The sequence below is a fragment of the Festucalex cinctus genome, chromosome 17 (genome assembly GCF_051991245.1).
Source record: "Festucalex cinctus isolate MCC-2025b chromosome 17, RoL_Fcin_1.0, whole genome shotgun sequence".
Lineage (NCBI taxonomy): Eukaryota > Metazoa > Chordata > Actinopteri > Syngnathiformes > Syngnathidae > Festucalex > Festucalex cinctus.
The window spans coordinates 18,295,499-18,312,641 of record NC_135427.1 but is presented as its reverse complement, the minus strand read 5'-3'; the positions used below and the strand labels follow the sequence as shown (position 1 = coordinate 18,312,641).

General features: G+C 40.8%; 3 protein-coding genes across 3 annotated transcripts; all 3 read left to right on the top strand.

Moving 5' to 3' along the window:
• The first annotated feature begins 107 nt into the window (after positions 1-107).
• On the top strand, positions 108-8,070 carry LOC144005361 (E3 ubiquitin-protein ligase TRIM35-like). The gene is made up of 4 exons (XM_077503486.1): positions 108-632; positions 3,466-3,975; positions 6,918-6,984; positions 8,051-8,070. The coding sequence occupies exons 1-4, from the start codon at positions 579-581 to the stop codon at positions 8,068-8,070; spliced, it is 651 nt and encodes a 216-aa protein (XP_077359612.1). The 5' UTR covers positions 108-578.
• Positions 7,621-9,545, top strand: LOC144004762 (E3 ubiquitin-protein ligase TRIM35-like). The gene is made up of 2 exons (XM_077502267.1): positions 7,621-7,699; positions 8,051-9,545. The coding sequence occupies exon 2, from the start codon at positions 8,119-8,121 to the stop codon at positions 9,496-9,498; it is 1,380 nt and encodes a 459-aa protein (XP_077358393.1). The 5' UTR covers positions 7,621-7,699; positions 8,051-8,118; the 3' UTR covers positions 9,499-9,545.
• A 1,661-nt stretch (positions 9,546-11,206) lies between these two features.
• Positions 11,207-15,162, top strand: LOC144005360 (E3 ubiquitin-protein ligase TRIM39-like). The gene is made up of 3 exons (XM_077503485.1): positions 11,207-12,754; positions 12,797-12,803; positions 14,161-15,162. The coding sequence occupies exons 1-3, from the start codon at positions 11,379-11,381 to the stop codon at positions 15,160-15,162; spliced, it is 2,385 nt and encodes a 794-aa protein (XP_077359611.1). The 5' UTR covers positions 11,207-11,378.
• The last annotated feature ends 1,981 nt before the right edge of the window (positions 15,163-17,143 follow it).

Here is a 17,143-nt window from a genome sequence, read left to right as displayed (position 1 = left end):
ATATATATATATATATTATAGCATTACAGAAAATAAAGTACTTTATCACAATACAGTGATACCTCGGCTCACGAACTTTTCGCCTCACGAACATTAAATTCGCGAAAATTTAGTCTCTGCTGACGAACTACTTTTCGGCGGACGAACCAAACCACGCTGTCGAACAGCACCACGGTGGCGGCCACAAGAAGCTGACGCACGCTCACGGCGTCCCAGTTCGTCACCCCCTTTCTTTTAGTGCGGACGCGGTTTGTGTTTGATAGACATTTTGAGTGTACTTTTGCTATTATGGGACCGAAAAAGACCCCACCACAGGCTAGTGTTAAGCCTAATGCTTACCAGCGAGGGACGGCGATTCGGCGGCGCGTTTGCATTGTAGTCAATGGAGTTCGCGCCACTAAAAAAAGCGAAAGTGCCATCACGTACCTCAAAAAAGGAGAAAATCGTGCCCGGCTGTTTAGTCCCAGGAAAGAGGTGAAAGTAGTTGGCGGTGCTCACTTGTTGACTCGCTAAAGTGCTCCACTTCCTTGTTCACCAAGGGACACACCTCCTCCGCTCCGGTGAGCACGAAAGTGCGAATGAGCCGCAACCGTTCCATAAACACTCTACGCGGTGAAACGCTCGCGAATGAAGTAAGTCTACCATTGCTACTATCCTTAAGAACTACCATCACAAAGTAAAATAAAACGACTTTATTATACAGTACAATTTATTTCTTGAATTACAATACAATAAAAAAATAATAAAAATTAATAAAAATAAGGTATATTTTTGTGTAGTTTTAAGGCTTATTTAGTAGAAAATTATGTTTTATAGGGACCTGGGAACGGATTATTCTCATTTTAATGGTTTCTTATGGGAAATAAATGTTCGGAAGAAGAACTTTTCGGCTTACACACACTCTCTGGGAACCAATTAAGTTCGTGAGCCGAGGTATCACTGTATATAATATTCTAATTTTCTGAGACAGTCCTGTAGAAGTGGAGGATTCATTAACATTATTAATTCATCATATTAATAAATTATGTGGTTATAAATGAAGTAGTAGTTGGGGTAATAAACGTATTTTTCATAGGGTGTGTGGAAAAAGAAACGACAAGGAGAGTTTGGCACTGAGACAGGATCTTTAGTCATACTGTAATACAAATTTGTTCACATTATAATGTTATGTTGATAAAACTACTGTATGCTTTTTTTGAGTAATTGCATGAATACAGTATCTGCGTGTGTGCGTGCAAGTTCATTCAGGTTAAACAGTACTGAATTATTTTTTTGTGCATTTTATACATTGTTAATAAACGGCACATTATGGGCAAAAATCTCCCCTGTGCTTAATATGTACTTAAATATATTTGAACATTTAGAGACTCCGATTGAAATTAATTTTCATGAAAACAAATTTGGCATCATCTTTGGATGAAGTATCCTGCAACAATCCTGCAGTGGACTCAAGGTGCGTTCAATTCACAGTTAAACATCAAAAAAGCTAAGACGGCGGTCAGAGCGTCAGGTTGTGACGCATTTTTGACACTTCCCTTAAAAAAAGTAAGTTGAGTGTGAATGATTTTGTTCCCAGTTTGTAGTATTTGATGGAGTATGGGAGCGGAACCCTAACCCCAACCATAACCCAATTCAAACCTAAACTCTAAAACCAAGTCTTGACCTTCAAAAAGAGGTCTTGCAAAGTGAGGACCGGCCAAAATATCCTCACTTCACAAAAATGTCCTCATTCTGTTGGATAAAGACGTATTATGGTCCTCACTATGTATTATGTACAAGAACACACACACACACACACACACACACACACACACACACACACACACACACACACACACTTAAGCAACGTTACATTAAGTAATTGGAGTGGCACTGTATGACCAATATTTCAAACGGATGACATTAAATGCAATCAAATACTGTACTTCAACAATATGGCATGCAATGTGAAAGCACATACAGTAGGCTATATACATAAATACACAGTATGTACATAAAATAACGTATACATCTTACTGTTTTGATTTAGTAAAAAATAAAAAAAATAATTTGCAATTCTTTTGTTAGTTTTAATGCTGCTTTTGCTGATGTTTTAGATTTTTGTCGAGGTACTGTTTCAAATACTGGTATCGAGGTTTTTTATGCAGGTGAAGTACCTAAGTCAAAATTTTGGTATCGTGACAATTAACACTTTATATTTATATCCTGCCCCAAGTGGAGGAGTTCAAGTATCTTGGGGTCTTGTTCATTAGTGTGGGCAGGATGGAGCGAGAGATCGACAGGCGGATCGGTACAGCGTCTGCAGTGATGCGGACTCTGTATCAGTCCGTCGTGGTGAAGAAAGAGCTGAGCCAAAAGGCAAAGCTCTCGATTTACCGGTCGATCTACGTTCCAACCCTCATCTATGGTCACGAGCTGTGGGTCGCGACCGAAAGAACGAGATCCCGGATACAAGCGGCCGAAATGAGTTTCCTCCGCAGGGTGTCCGGGCTCTCCCTTAGAGATAGGGTGAGAAGCTCGGTCATCCGGGAGGGACTCAGAGTCGAGCCGCTGCTCCTCCGCGTTGAGAGGAGCCAGCTGAGGTGGCTCGGGCATCTGGTTCAGATGCCTCCTTGACGCCTCCCTGGGGAGGTGTTCCGGGCATGTCCCACCGGCAGGAGGCCCCGGGGACGACCCGGGACACGCTGGAGAGACTATGTCTCTCGGCTGGCTTGGGAACGCCGGCGGAGCTGGTTGAAGTGGCTGGGGAGAGGGAAGTCTGGGTTTCCCTCCTAAAGCTGCTGCCCTCGCGACCCGACCTCGGATACGCAGAAGTAAATGGATGGATGGAGTACCGGCGTTTATTTTTTCCACAGGCTGTGTGTGTCCACCGGGAGCTGAACAACACAGCCAGCTTCCAATGAAGTTAAAACTGCAATTGCACTTTATCGCCTGTAAGTGGCAGTGTTTTCCACAGTACTAGCAAAAATATTGACTGATTTCAGGTCAAAATGTCCATTTGCAGTTAAGTTGCCAAGACTACATTGACTTTTGGATGAAATCAATGATTTTGACGGGCTTCTACTGCCACAAAAACAAACTTCTTGAGCTGACACTCCCGCCACTGTTATATCGTATATTGTTGCACTTTGACACCCGGCAAATCACAGTTATATGATTCGACTATAATAAATTCATAAAGCTTGTCAAAGGCACTGCTTGAGCAAGCAGGAAGTGCACGTTCTGACTTTTATCACATTGTGTTTTATAAGAACCTTAAACAGCTTCGAATTCAACAGAGACATGCGTCAAACATGCATCCAAAATAAGACGATCATCCAGACATTTGTCAGCTTGACCCTTCTGAGATGAAGATGTATTCGTACTGGGCTGTACTTAAGATGATGCCCAATTCACACCTGAAAATCTTCTTGACCTGACACTCCCTCGTTATCTCATTTATTGTTGCACTTTGGCATCTGGCAGGCTGAGGAGGAGGCCAGGTTGTCTGCTGTGAGGGAGGAAGAGGAGGAGAAGACTCGGATGATGAAGGAGAAGATTGCGTCTCTCAGCAGAGACATGGTCGCTGTGTCAGACGTGATCAGAAGCACAGAGGAGCTGCTGACCTCTGACCCCATTTCCTTCTTGAAGAACTTTCAGACTGCGATGACCAGAATCCAGAAACTGCCCGATGGCCCCAAGCTGCTCCCAGGAGCTCTGCTGGACGAAGTCAAGCATGTTGGCAACCTCAAGTTCAGCGTGTGGGAACGAATGAAGGAGACGGTCTCCTACAGTCCCGTCATTCTGGACCCAAACACGGCTCATCCAGAACTCATTCTGTCTGAAGATCTGACCAGTGCGAGTCGTCAAGAAGAACAGCAGCGTCCAAACAATCCAGAGAGGTTCAAGTGGAGACGTGTGCTTGGTTCTGCTTTGGCCTCGGGAACGCACATGTGGGATGTTGAGGTGGGAGACAATGCAGCCTGGTCACTGGGGGTCATATGGGGGAACCCTTGTTTGCAACATTTCATGAGAACATGGAAAATTACATATTGTGATGATGAATACAGAAAGCCTGCTGAGCCAATTGAATCATGGAATCCGCCAGTGAAGCTGAAGAGGATTCGAGTTCACGTGGACACGAACGAAAGAACAATTTCATTCTCTGAATCTCGCACAAAAACTGAATTGTGCAAAACTGTTCTTTTCAATTGGCCAAATTTGTCTGACAACATGAAAATGTTTCCTTACTTTTGGACACGGGATAAAATTCCTCTGCAAATAATTCCACTTGCATGTCGTGTTACGACTCAAAGTCCGTGATGATGTTGGAGATGTTTTGCTCCCATAATTGCCATCAGTCATTTTGTATGAGATTATTTTTCTACTTAAATGAATATTTTATATTGATTGACCGGTTATTAAACTAAAAAAAAATGAGTGAAATTTCACGTGATTTTCCAAAATGTAACAAATAATAAAAAGTGCCATGAAGTGTTTATTTGACCGTTTGTTCAATAATTTCAGTTGCCTTTATTTTTGAATATTTTGTCATTTTTTTACCCATTCATTCATTCATTCATTAATATTCATTCAATTATTTCAAGATAGGCACCAGCACCCCCCGCGACCCTTGTGAGGAATAAGCGGTCAAGGAAATGGATGGATGGAATTATTTCAATATGTTTTAATAATTTCCGTATCTGGTAACACTTTATAATAACTATCCGTTATAAGTAGTTCATAGATCATTAGTTGATTGTTAATTAATGAGTTGTTAATGACTTATTAAATGTTTAACTGTTTAAGGATTTATACTTATGACTATAAACAGTTATGTCATTATTAAACTGTTAGTTATTGAGTTATAAATGACTTGTTAACTGTATATTAATCATTTGTAACTATATATTATAAATTAGTAAGACTAAGTTAACAAACTATTAGTAAATTACTTAATAATGACTTGTTAAGTATCAGTTAATAGTTTATATCTGTTATTAGGACGTTATTCTAAAGTGGTAGCTATTCCTCATTTATTAACTGTTATTAAATGAGGAACAGTTGCAACTTTACGATAATATCCCAATAGTATAAATTAGCTACTTACTAATATTTAACTTATATATTAGCTAATTCTTTACATAGTAGATGTTAACCATCTACTAATACCTATGAAACTTTGTCAAACAACAAACAGGTGGAGAAAGTACAGAATTTGAAGGTGAAATTTAAAATCTAAAATTACTATGCCTTACCATGCCTAAATATCAATTTTCCGTACCATTGAACTTTTTCCACTCATGTGCTCCTCTACAAAGTTTCACTGGTATAGTATTAGTAGATGGTTAACAAACTATTAAAAACTGCTGTAAAGAAGTGAGTTAATCTACTACTTAAATATTAGTTATTACTCTATTTATGTTATTGGGACGTTATTCTAAAGTTGCAACTACTCCACATTTACTAACACGTAATAAATGAGGAATAGTGGCAACTTTATAATAACGTCCCAATAACCTATACAAACTATGAAGTAATAACAAGTCATTCGTAATTTTCTAATAGCTTGTTAACGATGTATTACTAATTTATAAAATATAGTTAGGAATAATTACTATACAGTTAACAAGTCATTTAGCGCTCAATAACTAACAGTTTAATAATAAAAATTTTACTATTTATAGACATCATTTTAAAACCTTAACAGTTAACAAACATTTAATAAGTCATTAATAACTCATTAATTAACAGTTTACTAATGGTCTATTAACTAGTTATAACGGGTAGTTATTATAAAGTGTTTCCTCAATATTCAATATTTATTCATCATTGGGCAAATAACATGGTTATAAACAACAATGAGATAACGTTAATATTTAAAATCAATAAAAAATATTGGCTGAACATTTTGCTCAGGATTTATTTTTGAATAAATTAAACCTTTAAATGTTTGTTGGGTTGATTACTTTAATTCAAATAAAAATTTCCGGAATGAAATAAAAATTCAGATTGTTATATTTGGCCATACCGCACAGCCCTAGTACAATATCATTTGTTTTATTCAGTGATACCGGTAACAAGTACCAAATTACCAATACAAAAACTAGTACTTTTGGTACATAAAATTTTGCTTACTGTCACGCCGCCACCGGCGTGACGGCCATGCTTTTATTTTCATAGTCATGTTTCCTGTTTTTTTTTATATTTTGAGTCTCCTCTCATCCCAGGTCACTTGCCTTTCCTGCAGTTCACTAATTACCAGTCCCCGCCCATGATCATGTCCACCTGCCACCAATCAACCCAGACAATAAAAGCCACCTGCACTTTCCCCTCAGTGCCGAAGTGTCACATCTCAGTGCATGGAAGCGTCCTCGTACCACAGTCCTAGTTTGATGTCTTGTCTTGTCTTGTCTTGCCTTGTCTTGTCTTGCGCCCTTAGTTTGCCCCTTGTTTTCCTCCCGAGTGGAGCGCCTTTTGTTGTCCCTGTTTTTGAGTGCCCTTTTTGTATCTCCAGTTTGGAGCTCTTTTTGTTCAGCCTTTTTTCCCTCTTTAAGAGGTGTTTTGAGTTTCGTGAGATTAAATCTGCAGCCTTGTTGGCCAACTTTCATTCTGCGTCTGAGTCCTACCTCCTCTCGCCGTGTCACTTTCATAAAATAACAGAGCGCTATTGTAGCAATTTTCCTTAAAATTGTATGAAAAGAGAATTTTCTATTTTCATGCAATTGTAAGGAAAACTGCTATAATTGACTACAGGTTTTTCTTCAAATTTTCTGTTATTGTTTTTTTTTTTTTAGGGGAATTGTATTTATCAAAAGTATTAGTGGTGTCAGTGACTACTGGAGTTGAGTACTCATACTGGTATTGGTCTGGGAAAAAAAAGTGGTATTGAACATATAGTATTTTTATAGTCCTTATTGAATTTCTCATGTCTGCAGGTTTTGCAAGATGGCATGCTGGAGAATCACCAGAAGGACTTGGTGGACGCTGTAGCTCACTTTCTGGGTAATGTTCTGAGACACAATTTGATTTGGGATATTTCATTTATGGAATGGAAATACTGTAGATCATTTTGGTTTGATAAATGTGGTAACCACACCCACCGATCTAATGCACCTCCTCCTGAGGTGTGCGGGATGTGAGTAGCCTGAACGCCGATGCTTCATTGGCCGACTTGGGCCTGGACTCGTTGGTGGGATGAATTTATGGTACAATGTATTCCTGATTATGTATTTGTTGCAAGATAATAAAAAGCCTCTCACTAAATTTTTCATGGAACTGTGATTTTTTTTTTCTGGAAATAAGTGGTGTCATGTGAAGTTTCTCCATTTTTTTTTTTTAATCAAAACACAATGATACATGGGAAAAATGGTTTCACATGACTGATCATATTGATAGCGATTATTTGTTTTGTTTTTTTTACACTGAAATATTGAGCCTTAGGTTTGTGTCAGAGCACTTGCAGGGAGGAAACATTTGAACAAATATTTAAGTAAAAATTGAAAGTCTATTTCTTAATTTTATTAACTCGTTCCAGATAAGAATCAAATTAAACTGGATTTCAGTGTTGGTGTTTCCATTTTGAAAGGGAAATTTACCACAAGAGTCGCAGTCTTGAAGTTTGGTAAAGCCAGTCTGACGGGTTTGTTTGCCATTTAAGTGAGCGCTTTGGGTTTGTTTTCACTTGCTGCACATCAAGCACCAAGCAGGAAGGGTCAGCGTAAGCGGCTATTTCAATACCTTTTCTCCTCTTTTCAACTTCTTTGTTTCCTTGTTCTTTTTCTTCTCTGAGCACGTTTGCTTTCAAGACCAAGTTGTGCCTTCCTTTTCTTTTACATGGGCAATAGATGAAACTGATGTGCTTTTTTTTTTTAATTTTTTTATTCTTCACTTAGTTCTAGTCTGATGTTGGAATTAAATATTGTTTTTTTTAATGTGCTAGTGGTAATAAATCGTTTTTGTGTGATCCCAGATAATGGGGTGTGGCTGCCGTTAAGTCAGAAAACTGAAGCAGAAAATGCACTTTGGAACCTTTACAAAATCTAATATTTCCTTTACTTGTGACTGACAGACGCGCTGCGGCTCTGCTGAGAGTGAATGCTAAGGCTTGTCAACTGAGTCATTGTCTTCGCAAGAACCATGGCCACAATAGTTGAGGATCATCTCAAATGTCCGTCCTGTTTGGAGATCTTTAAAAATCCTGTCACGCTGCCGTGTGGTCACAGCTTCTGTCGTGCGTGTGTGCAGCAGTGGTGGAATCAGAAAGGAGATCAAACATGTCCAGTCTGCAGGACGAACTTTCGCTCAATTGATATACCTTTGAATTTGGCCCTGAAGAACGTGTGTGAGGCTTTTTCACAAGCCTCAGTGAGGTCTGACATCTGCAAGTTGCACAAGGAGAAAACGAAACTCTTCTGTTTGGACCACCAGGAGCTTGTGTGCCTCATCTGTAGAGATGCAAAAATCCATACTGGCCACAAGTTTCGTCCACTCGATGAAGTTCACAAAGATCACAAAGACAAACTCCAGGAAGGACTGAAGAAAGCAAAGAAAAGACTGAAAGATTACAAGAAGAAAAGAGACAACTGCAATGAACAAGCAACATACATCAAGGTCCAGAGGCAGCAGGTTGAAAACAAGATTAAGAAGAATTTCGAGGAGCTTCGTCGCTTCCTGCAGGCTGAGGAGGAGGCCAGGTTGTCTGCTGTGAGGGAGGAAGAGCAAAAGAAGACTCGGATGATGAAGGAGAAGATTGAGACGCTCAGCAGAGACATGGCCGCTCTGTCAGACGTGATCAGAAGCACAGAGGAGCTTCTGACCTCTGACCCCGTTTCCTTCTTAAAGAACTTCCAGCTTGCGATGATCAGAATCCAAAAATTGCCCGGCAAGCCCAAACTACTCCCAGCAGCTCTGCTGGACGAAGTCAAGCACGTTGGCAACCTCAAGTTCAGCGTGTGGGAACGAATGAAGGAGACGATCTCCTACAGTCCCGTCATTCTGGACCCAAACACGGCTGGTCCAAAACTCAGTCTGTCTGAAGATCTGACCAGTGTGAGTTGTCAAGAAGTACAGCAGCGTCCAAACAATCCAGAGAGGTTCAAGTTGGGTTGTATGCTTGGTTCTGCTTGGGCCTTGGGAACGCACATGTGGGATGTTGAGGTGGGAGACAACAATGACTGGGCACTAGGGGTTATATGGGGGGACCCTTGTTTTCCACATGACATGAATGCGTGCAGCATTGCATTTTGTGATGATAAATACAGAAAGTTCGCTAACCCAATTGGATCATGGAAGCCGCCAGTGAAGCCGAAGAGGATCCGAGTTGACCTGGACGCGAACAAAAGAATAATTTCATTCTTTGAATCACGTACAAACACTGAATTGTGCAAAACGGGGCCTTCCGTTTGGCCACATTTGTCTGACAACATTAAAATGTTTCCTTACTTTTGGACAAATGATAAAATTCCTCTGCAAATAATTCCACTTGCATGCCGTGTTACGACTCAAGGTCCGTGTTGATGTTGATGTTTTGCTGTCACAGTTGTAATTAGTCATTTTGTATGAAATCTTTTTCCCCACTCAAATGAATATATTACATTGACCTGTTCAATAAACTTGAAAAAAAAATTAAAGCCATTTCTGAGTACGTGTGGTCAAGTTTGCAATCATTTAACGGAAAAAAAGGCAGCCTCAGCAGACTGGCTGTAACCATTCTGCTATGTTAGATGTTCTGGTTCTTCAGCTTCTGTAGTCATCTTCATGTCGCTATGCTATGTGAATGTGAGTGGGAACAGAGCAAAGCATTCTTCATTGCAAGCAGAAGCAGTTCTTCATTGCAGCAAATGTATAACTTAGTATTTACAATTATTCCTACTATATATATATATATATATATATATATATATATCCTGCCCCAAGTGGAGGAGTTCAAGTATCTTGGGGTCTTGTTCACGAGTGAGGGTAGGATGGAGCGAGAGATCGACAGGCGGATCGGTGCAGCGTCTGCAGTGATGCGGACTCTGTATCGGTCCGTCGTGGTGAAGAAAGAGCTGAGCCAAAAGGCGAAGCTCTCGATTTACCGGTCGATCTATGTTCCGACTCTCACCTATGGTCACGAGCTGTAGGTCGTGACCAAAAGAACGAGATCCCGGATACAAGCGGCCGAAATGAGTTTCCTCCGCAGGGTGTCCGGGCTCTCCCTTAGAGATAGGGTGAGAAGCTCGGTCATCCGGGAGGGACTCAGAGTCGAGCCGCTGCTCCTCCGCGTTGAGAGGAGCCAGCTGAGGTGGCTCGGGCATCTGGTTCGGATGCCTCCTGGACGCCTCCCTGGGGAGGTGTTCCGGGCATGTCCCACCGGCAGTAGGCCCCGGGGACGACCCGGGACACGCTGGAGAGACTATGTCTCTCGGCTGGCCTGGGAACGCCTTGGGATCCCGCCGGAGGAGCTGGTTGAAGTGGCTGGGGAGAGGGAAGTCTGGGTTTCCCTCCTAAAGCTGCTGCCCCCGTGATCCGACCTCGGATAAGCAGAAGTAAATGGATGGATGGAGTACCGGCGCTTAATTTTTCCACAGGCTGTGTGTGTCTACCGAGAGCTGAACAACACAGCCAGCTTCCAATGAAGTTAAAACTGCAATTGCACTTTATCGCCTGTAAGTGGCAGTGTTTTCCACAGTACTGGCAAAAATATTGACTGATTTCAGTTCAAAATGTCCATTTGCAATTAAGTTGCCAAGGCAACATTCACTTTGGATGAAATCAAAGATTTTGACGGGCTTCTACTGCCACAAAAACAAACTTCTTGAGCTGACACTCCCGCCACTGTTATATCGTATATTGTTGCACTTTGACACCCGGCAAATCACAGTTATATGATTCGACTATAATAAATTCATAAAGCTTGTCAAAGGCACTGCTTGAGCAAGCAGGAAGTGCACGTTCTGACTTTCAGCACATTGTGTTTTTTAAGAACCTTAAACAGCTTCGAATTCAACAGAGACATGCGTCAAACATGCATCCAAAATAAGACGATCATCCAGACATTTGTCAGCTTGACCCTTCTGAGATGAAGACGTATTCGTACTGGGCTGTACTTAAGATGATGCCCAATTCACACCTGAAAATCTTCTTGACCTGACACTCCCTCGTTATCTCATTTATTGTTGCACTTTGGCATCTGGCAAATTGCAGTTCAACAATAATAAACACATAAAGGTTTGATCAGAACATTTCCAAGTGTCATCGATTGAAGTCCGGCAATAAAAGTACAACTCCAGGAAGTGCACTTGTGGACCTTTTGGATATGAAACGATGATTCACCTGTGAGTGAGGCAGACCCACTACGGCTCACCTGAGAGTGAACGTTGGAAGCTGTCGACTGAGTCGTTCTCTTCGCAAGGACCATGGCCAGCCGAGTTGAGGACAATCTCCAATGTCCGGCCTGTTTGGAGATCTTCAAAGATCCTGTCGGGCTGCCGTGTAGTCACAGCTTCTGTCGTGCTTGTGTGCAGAAGTGGTGCAAGGCGAAAGGAAATCGAACGTGTCCAGTCTGTAGAACGGAGTTTAACTCAATGGAGCTACCTTTGAACTTGGCCCTGAGGAACGTGTGTGAGGCCTTTTCACAAGCCTCAGTGGAGTCCGACGACATTTGCAGCTTGCACAAGGAGAAAATGAAACTCTTCTGTGTGGACCACCAGAAGCTTGTGTGCCACATCTGCAAAGATGCAAAAATCCATACGGGTCACAAGTTCCGTCCACTCGATGAAGTTCACAAAGATCACCAAGACAAACTCCAGGGCGGCCTGCAGGAAGCAAAACAAAGGCTGGAAGATTACATTGAGACAAGAGATAACTGCAATGAACAAGCGACGTACATCAAGGTCCAGAGGCAGCAGGTGGAAAGCAAGATTAAGAAGGATTTCGAGGAGCTTTGTCGCTTCCTGCAGGCTGAGGAGGAGGCCAGGTTGTCTGCTGTGAGGGAGGAAGAGGAGGAGAAGACTCGGATGATGAAGGAGAAGATTGCGTCTCTCAGCAGAGACATGGTCGCTGTGTCAGACGTGATCAGAAGCACAGAGGAGCTTCTGACCTCTGACCCCATTTCCTTCTTGAAGAACTTTCAGACTGCGATGACCAGAATCCAGAAACTGCCCGATGGCCCCAAGCTGCTCCCAGGAGCTCTGCTGGACGAAGTCAAGCATGTGGGCAACCTCAAGTTCAGCGTGTGGGAACGAATGAAGGAGACGATCTCCTACAGTCCCGTCATTCTGGACCCAAACACGGCCGGTCCAAAACTCATTCTGTCTGAAGATCTGACCAGTGTGAGTTGTCAAGAAGTACAGCAGCGTCCAAACAATCCAGAGAGGTTCAAGTGGGAACGTGTGCTTGGTTCTGCTTTGGCCTCGGGAACGAACATATGGGATGTTGAGGTGGGAGACAACAATGACTGGTCACTGGGTGTGGTGTATGGGGACCCTTGTTTGCCAAATTACATGACAATACGGAGCATTGCATTTCGTAATGATAAATACCGAAAGTTTGGTGAGCAATTTGGATCGTGGAATCCACCAGTGAAGCTGCAGAGGATCCAAGTTCACGTGGACATGAACAAAAGGTTAATTTCATTCTATGAATCTCGTACAAACACTGAATTGTGCAAAAAGAATCCTTTCAAATGGCCACGTTTGTTTGACAACATGAAAATGTTTCCTTACTTTGTGACAAGGGATAAAATTCCGCTGCAAATTATTCCACTTGCATGTCGTGTTTCGACTCAAAGTCCGTGATGATGTTGGAGATGTTTTGCTCCCATAATTGTCATCAGTCATTTTGTATGAGATTTATTTTTCCACTCAAATGAATATTTTATATTGGCCTGTTCAGTAAACTTAAAGAAAAATACATTTAAAGCCCATAAACATAAAGAACACACAAAGAATGTGTCAGAAATATCTCAATCTGAATGAAATGTCATGTTGTGGTTTGCCAAAATGTAATAAATAAATAAAAGTGCCTTGAAGTATTTATTTGACTGTTCATTCAATAATTTTAGGAGTTAATAGTGATGGTTTGTTTATAGTTGCCTATTTCAATATGAAACTATTTCAGCATTGTTTTGTTTTAATGTTTTAATATAGTTTGCTGCTTATTTATTTCAATCTGTACTTTGTATTTAAATCATTCCATCCATTTTCTTGACCGCTTATTCCTCACAAGGGTCGCGGGGGGTGCTGGAGCCTATCTCAGCTGGCTCTGGGCAGTAGGCGGGGGACACCCTGGACTGGTTGCCAGCCAATCGCAGGGCACACAGAGACCAACAACCATCCACACTCACAAGCACACCTATTTCTTAATACAACCATTCAGTAAAAATCAAAGTTTTTCCAACTTTAAATTAAAAAGTACTTCCTTCATCCACAAATCATGGGCTGGGGAGTTTCCACCTCAATAAAATGAGCCTACAAACTCGTAAAGGTCAGAGACTGCTTAAGGGGACCGGATGAAGTTGTGTCAGGAGGAGCACAGAAGATAACCGAAAGCGAGTTAGGAGGAATAGTTTGGCCATATGCTTGGCTAAGTGTATTAAAAACCTCTCTGCAATCTGCACTTAGTTTGGCGCAAGCCCAAAACATGTGAACATGATTTGCCGGTGATTGCCCACACCTATTACAAATGTCATAAACTGCTGGATAGATTTTAGACAATTAGCATTTGTATAATGTATTTTATAAAACACTTTACATTGGATTAAAGCATGACGGGCACAAATTGAGGATGAATGTAACTTCAAGATCAGATTCCATTGCTGTTCAAATACATCTGTCATCTGTAAGTCGTCTTCCTAACTTCTTTTAAAAGTTAAGAGGGTGAAGGGGAAGAGGGTGTAGCGTGGACTTCACAAATATGGCACTTTACTGTACTTTAAATTATTTAATTCAATCTCCAGTGTAATAACCTTTATTGATTTATTATTATTATTATTATTATTATTATTATTATTTCAATTTACAGATTGACTGAATTATTTTATTATTTTATTATCTGTTCTCATTGCTGCTGGACATGTAAATTTCCCAGAGGGAGCCATCCCAAAGGGACCAATAAAGTCTAAGTCTAAGTTTTTCACACGCCCAGTATAAGAGTTTCTGAATATTGGCTGCCCAATATTATAATATTGTCTGAAATTAGGTAGGGCAAGACCGCCAGGACGGCCTGCAGGAAGCAAAGAAAAGACTGAAAGATTACATTGAGACAAGAGAAAACTGCAATGAACAAGCGATGTACATCAAGGTCCAGAGTGAGCAGGTGGAAAGCAAGATTAACAAGGATTTCGAGGAGCTTCGTCGCGTCCTGCTGGCTGAGGAGGAGGCCAGGTTGTCTGCTGTGAGGGAGGAAGAGGAGGAGAAGGCTCGGATGATGAAGGAGAAGATTGAGACGCTCAGCAGAGACATGGCCGCTCTGTCTGACGTGATCAGAAGCACAGAGGAGCTGCTGACCTCTGACCCCATTTCCTTCTTGAAGAACTTTCAGACTGCGATGACCAGAATCCAGAAACTGCCCGATGGCCCCAAGCTGCTCCCAGGAGCTCTGCTGGACGAAGTCAAGCATGTTGGCAACCTCAAGTTCAGCGTGTGGGAACGAATGAAGGAGACGATCTCCTACAGTCCCATCATTCTGGACCCAAACACGGCCGGTCCAAAACTCAGTCTGTCTGAAGATCTGACCAGTGTGAGTTGTCAAGAAGAACAGCAGCGTCCAAACAATCCAGAGAGGTTCAAGTGGGAACGTGTGCTTGGTTCTGCTTTGGCCTCGGGAACGCACATGTGGGTTGTTGAGGTGGGAGACAACAGACGCTGGGCACTGGGTGTGGTGTGGGGGAACCCTTGTTCGTCACATGACATGAAAGTATGGAGTATTGTATTTTGTGATGATAAATACCGAAAGTTTGGTGAGCCATTTGGATCGTGGAATCCACCAGTGCCGCTGCAGAGGTTCCGAGTTCACGTGGACATGAACAAAAGAACAATGTCATTCTCTATATCTCGAACAAACACTGAATTGTGCGAAACGGATCCTTCCGATTGGCCAAATTTGTCTGACAACATGAAAATGTTTCCTTACTTTGGGACATATGATAAAATTCCTCTGCAAATAATTCCACTTGATTTGATTGAACATAGCAACAAGTAAACAGCAGAAAAAAAGAAAAAACAAAAATTAAAAGAAAACCCCAATAAAATCATCAATCAATCATAGTTTACATGTTCAAAATGGAGTAGGAATAAGTTAAAAACTTATCTAGACCTACCCCTTTTACTTTATATATTTAAACTTTTCATTACTAATTTACTTTTTTTTTTTTTAAATAAAATGTATAAACCTGGTTATTTATATATATATATATATATATATATATATATATATATATATATATATATACACACACACACACACACGTGCACTTAGACATGCATGCATTTGCCAAAAACATACACATGAATTTCCTATACATATACCATAATACCCATCTAAATCATATACACATACTCACATGTACAATTTTCATACTATGGTCTGACATAAGTACCGGTAATTTTTTTTAACTTTACTTTTAAACATTTTTTTAAACTCCAGAAGTGGGTCACATTTTTTCAGATCAATTCCCAATTTATTCCACAAATTAACACCTTTTACAGATACACACCTTTGCTTAATATTTGTTCTTGTTTTGTTTTTTTGTAGACACTTGCACCCCTTAGATCACAAGGACTGTGACTAATTTCAAACAACTTCCTAGTACTGTGGTAGAGTAAATTCTTAGAAACTTTGTACATTTGTGCTATTTTAAACTCAACCAATTAATTCCACTTGCATGTTGTGTTACAACTCAAAGTCAGTTATGATGTTGGAGATGTTTTGCTCCCGCAATTGTCAGTCATTTCGTGAGATTTTTTTTGCACTCAAATGAATATTTTACGTTAACTTGTTCAATAAACTTGAAAAAAATGAGGTATTGCGGCGTCTAGTTGTTTGCGACGCCACGGCAGGCAGACGTAGGGACTTAAAACCTTGCTAACGAGCACCGTTTTCTAATAGTTTTAATCAAGTTTACTCGCTTCAATTCCAATCCACAACACTGCGATAACACAAGCATGCACTTAGTTTGCCGAACAAGATACCTTTAATAAGACAGCGCAGCTCGTTCCTCCACAGCCCGAAGCGACGTTCTCCTGATTGTACTTCACGGTTCCAAGTTGATTATTGTGCTTATTCCAATATCGATTTGTTTGATGCGCGTTGATGCGGTCGACAAAAAGTTCCTTCCCCCGCTCACCCCACCAGGTGATCAATGACAGACACACACCTGCCCCACAGGTGAGTCCACTTACTAATAAGAAAGACAGACCACTCCCACTGGTGAGTTGTGACACCGCCAATTATCGTGATAGTTTTTTTAAAATTGAAATCTTGCATTTAACAATCACAACAATAAACATCAAATATAAGTTTCCATCTTACCTACATTCACAATAATTAAGACAAAAAAAACAAACAAACAAACAACAATATACATCAATAAGAAAGACAATAACAAAAAATAAAATAGTAAAATAAACAGCAAAAAAAAAAAAAAAAGGCACAAAAAAGATTCGATTAGGGTCAACAAAAGATAATCATCGTGATAGTAAAACGTGCGGGTGGACGTTGATTACGCACAAACACACAAACACCCACACCCACACAGGAAGAAACCACCAAAAGGTACTATATGGCTCCTACATAAGGCTATTGATAAAGAATGTATCAGAAAGAAGTCAATCTGTATGAAATTACATGTGGTTTGCCAAAATGTAATAAATAATAAAAAGTGCCTTGAAGCATTTATTTGACTGTTCATTCAATATCAATTTCAGTATTTAATATTGATGTGTTTGTTTATAGTTGCTTATTTCAATATGGAAATATTTCTATTTGTTGTTTTTATGTTTTAAATAGTTCACTGCTTATTTATTTACATATTTACTCGATTATTTGAATCTGCCTGCGATTGGCTGGCGACCAGTCCAGGGTGTCCCCCGCCTACTGCCCAGAGCCAGCTGAGATAGGCGCCAGCACCCCCCGCGACCCTTGTGAGGAATAAGCGGTCAAGAAGATGGATGGATGGATGGAT

Excerpts from the sequence above, each read along its gene's own strand:
- LOC144005360 (XM_077503485.1), top strand. The coding sequence starts at position 11,379 with ATGGCCAGCCGAGTTGAGGACAATCTCCAATGTCCGGCCTGTTTGGAG.
- LOC144005361 (XM_077503486.1), top strand. The coding sequence starts at position 579 with ATGAGCCGCAACCGTTCCATAAACACTCTACGCGGTGAAACGCTCGCG. Across the intron at positions 633-3,465 it reads GTGAAACGCTCGCGAATGAA|GCTGAGGAGGAGGCCAGGTT; the intron begins GTAAGTCTACCA and ends GGCATCTGGCAG. Across the intron at positions 3,976-6,917 it reads ATGCAGCCTGGTCACTGGGG|GTTTTGCAAGATGGCATGCT; the intron begins GTCATATGGGGG and ends TCATGTCTGCAG.
- LOC144004762 (XM_077502267.1), top strand. The coding sequence starts at position 8,119 with ATGGCCACAATAGTTGAGGATCATCTCAAATGTCCGTCCTGTTTGGAG.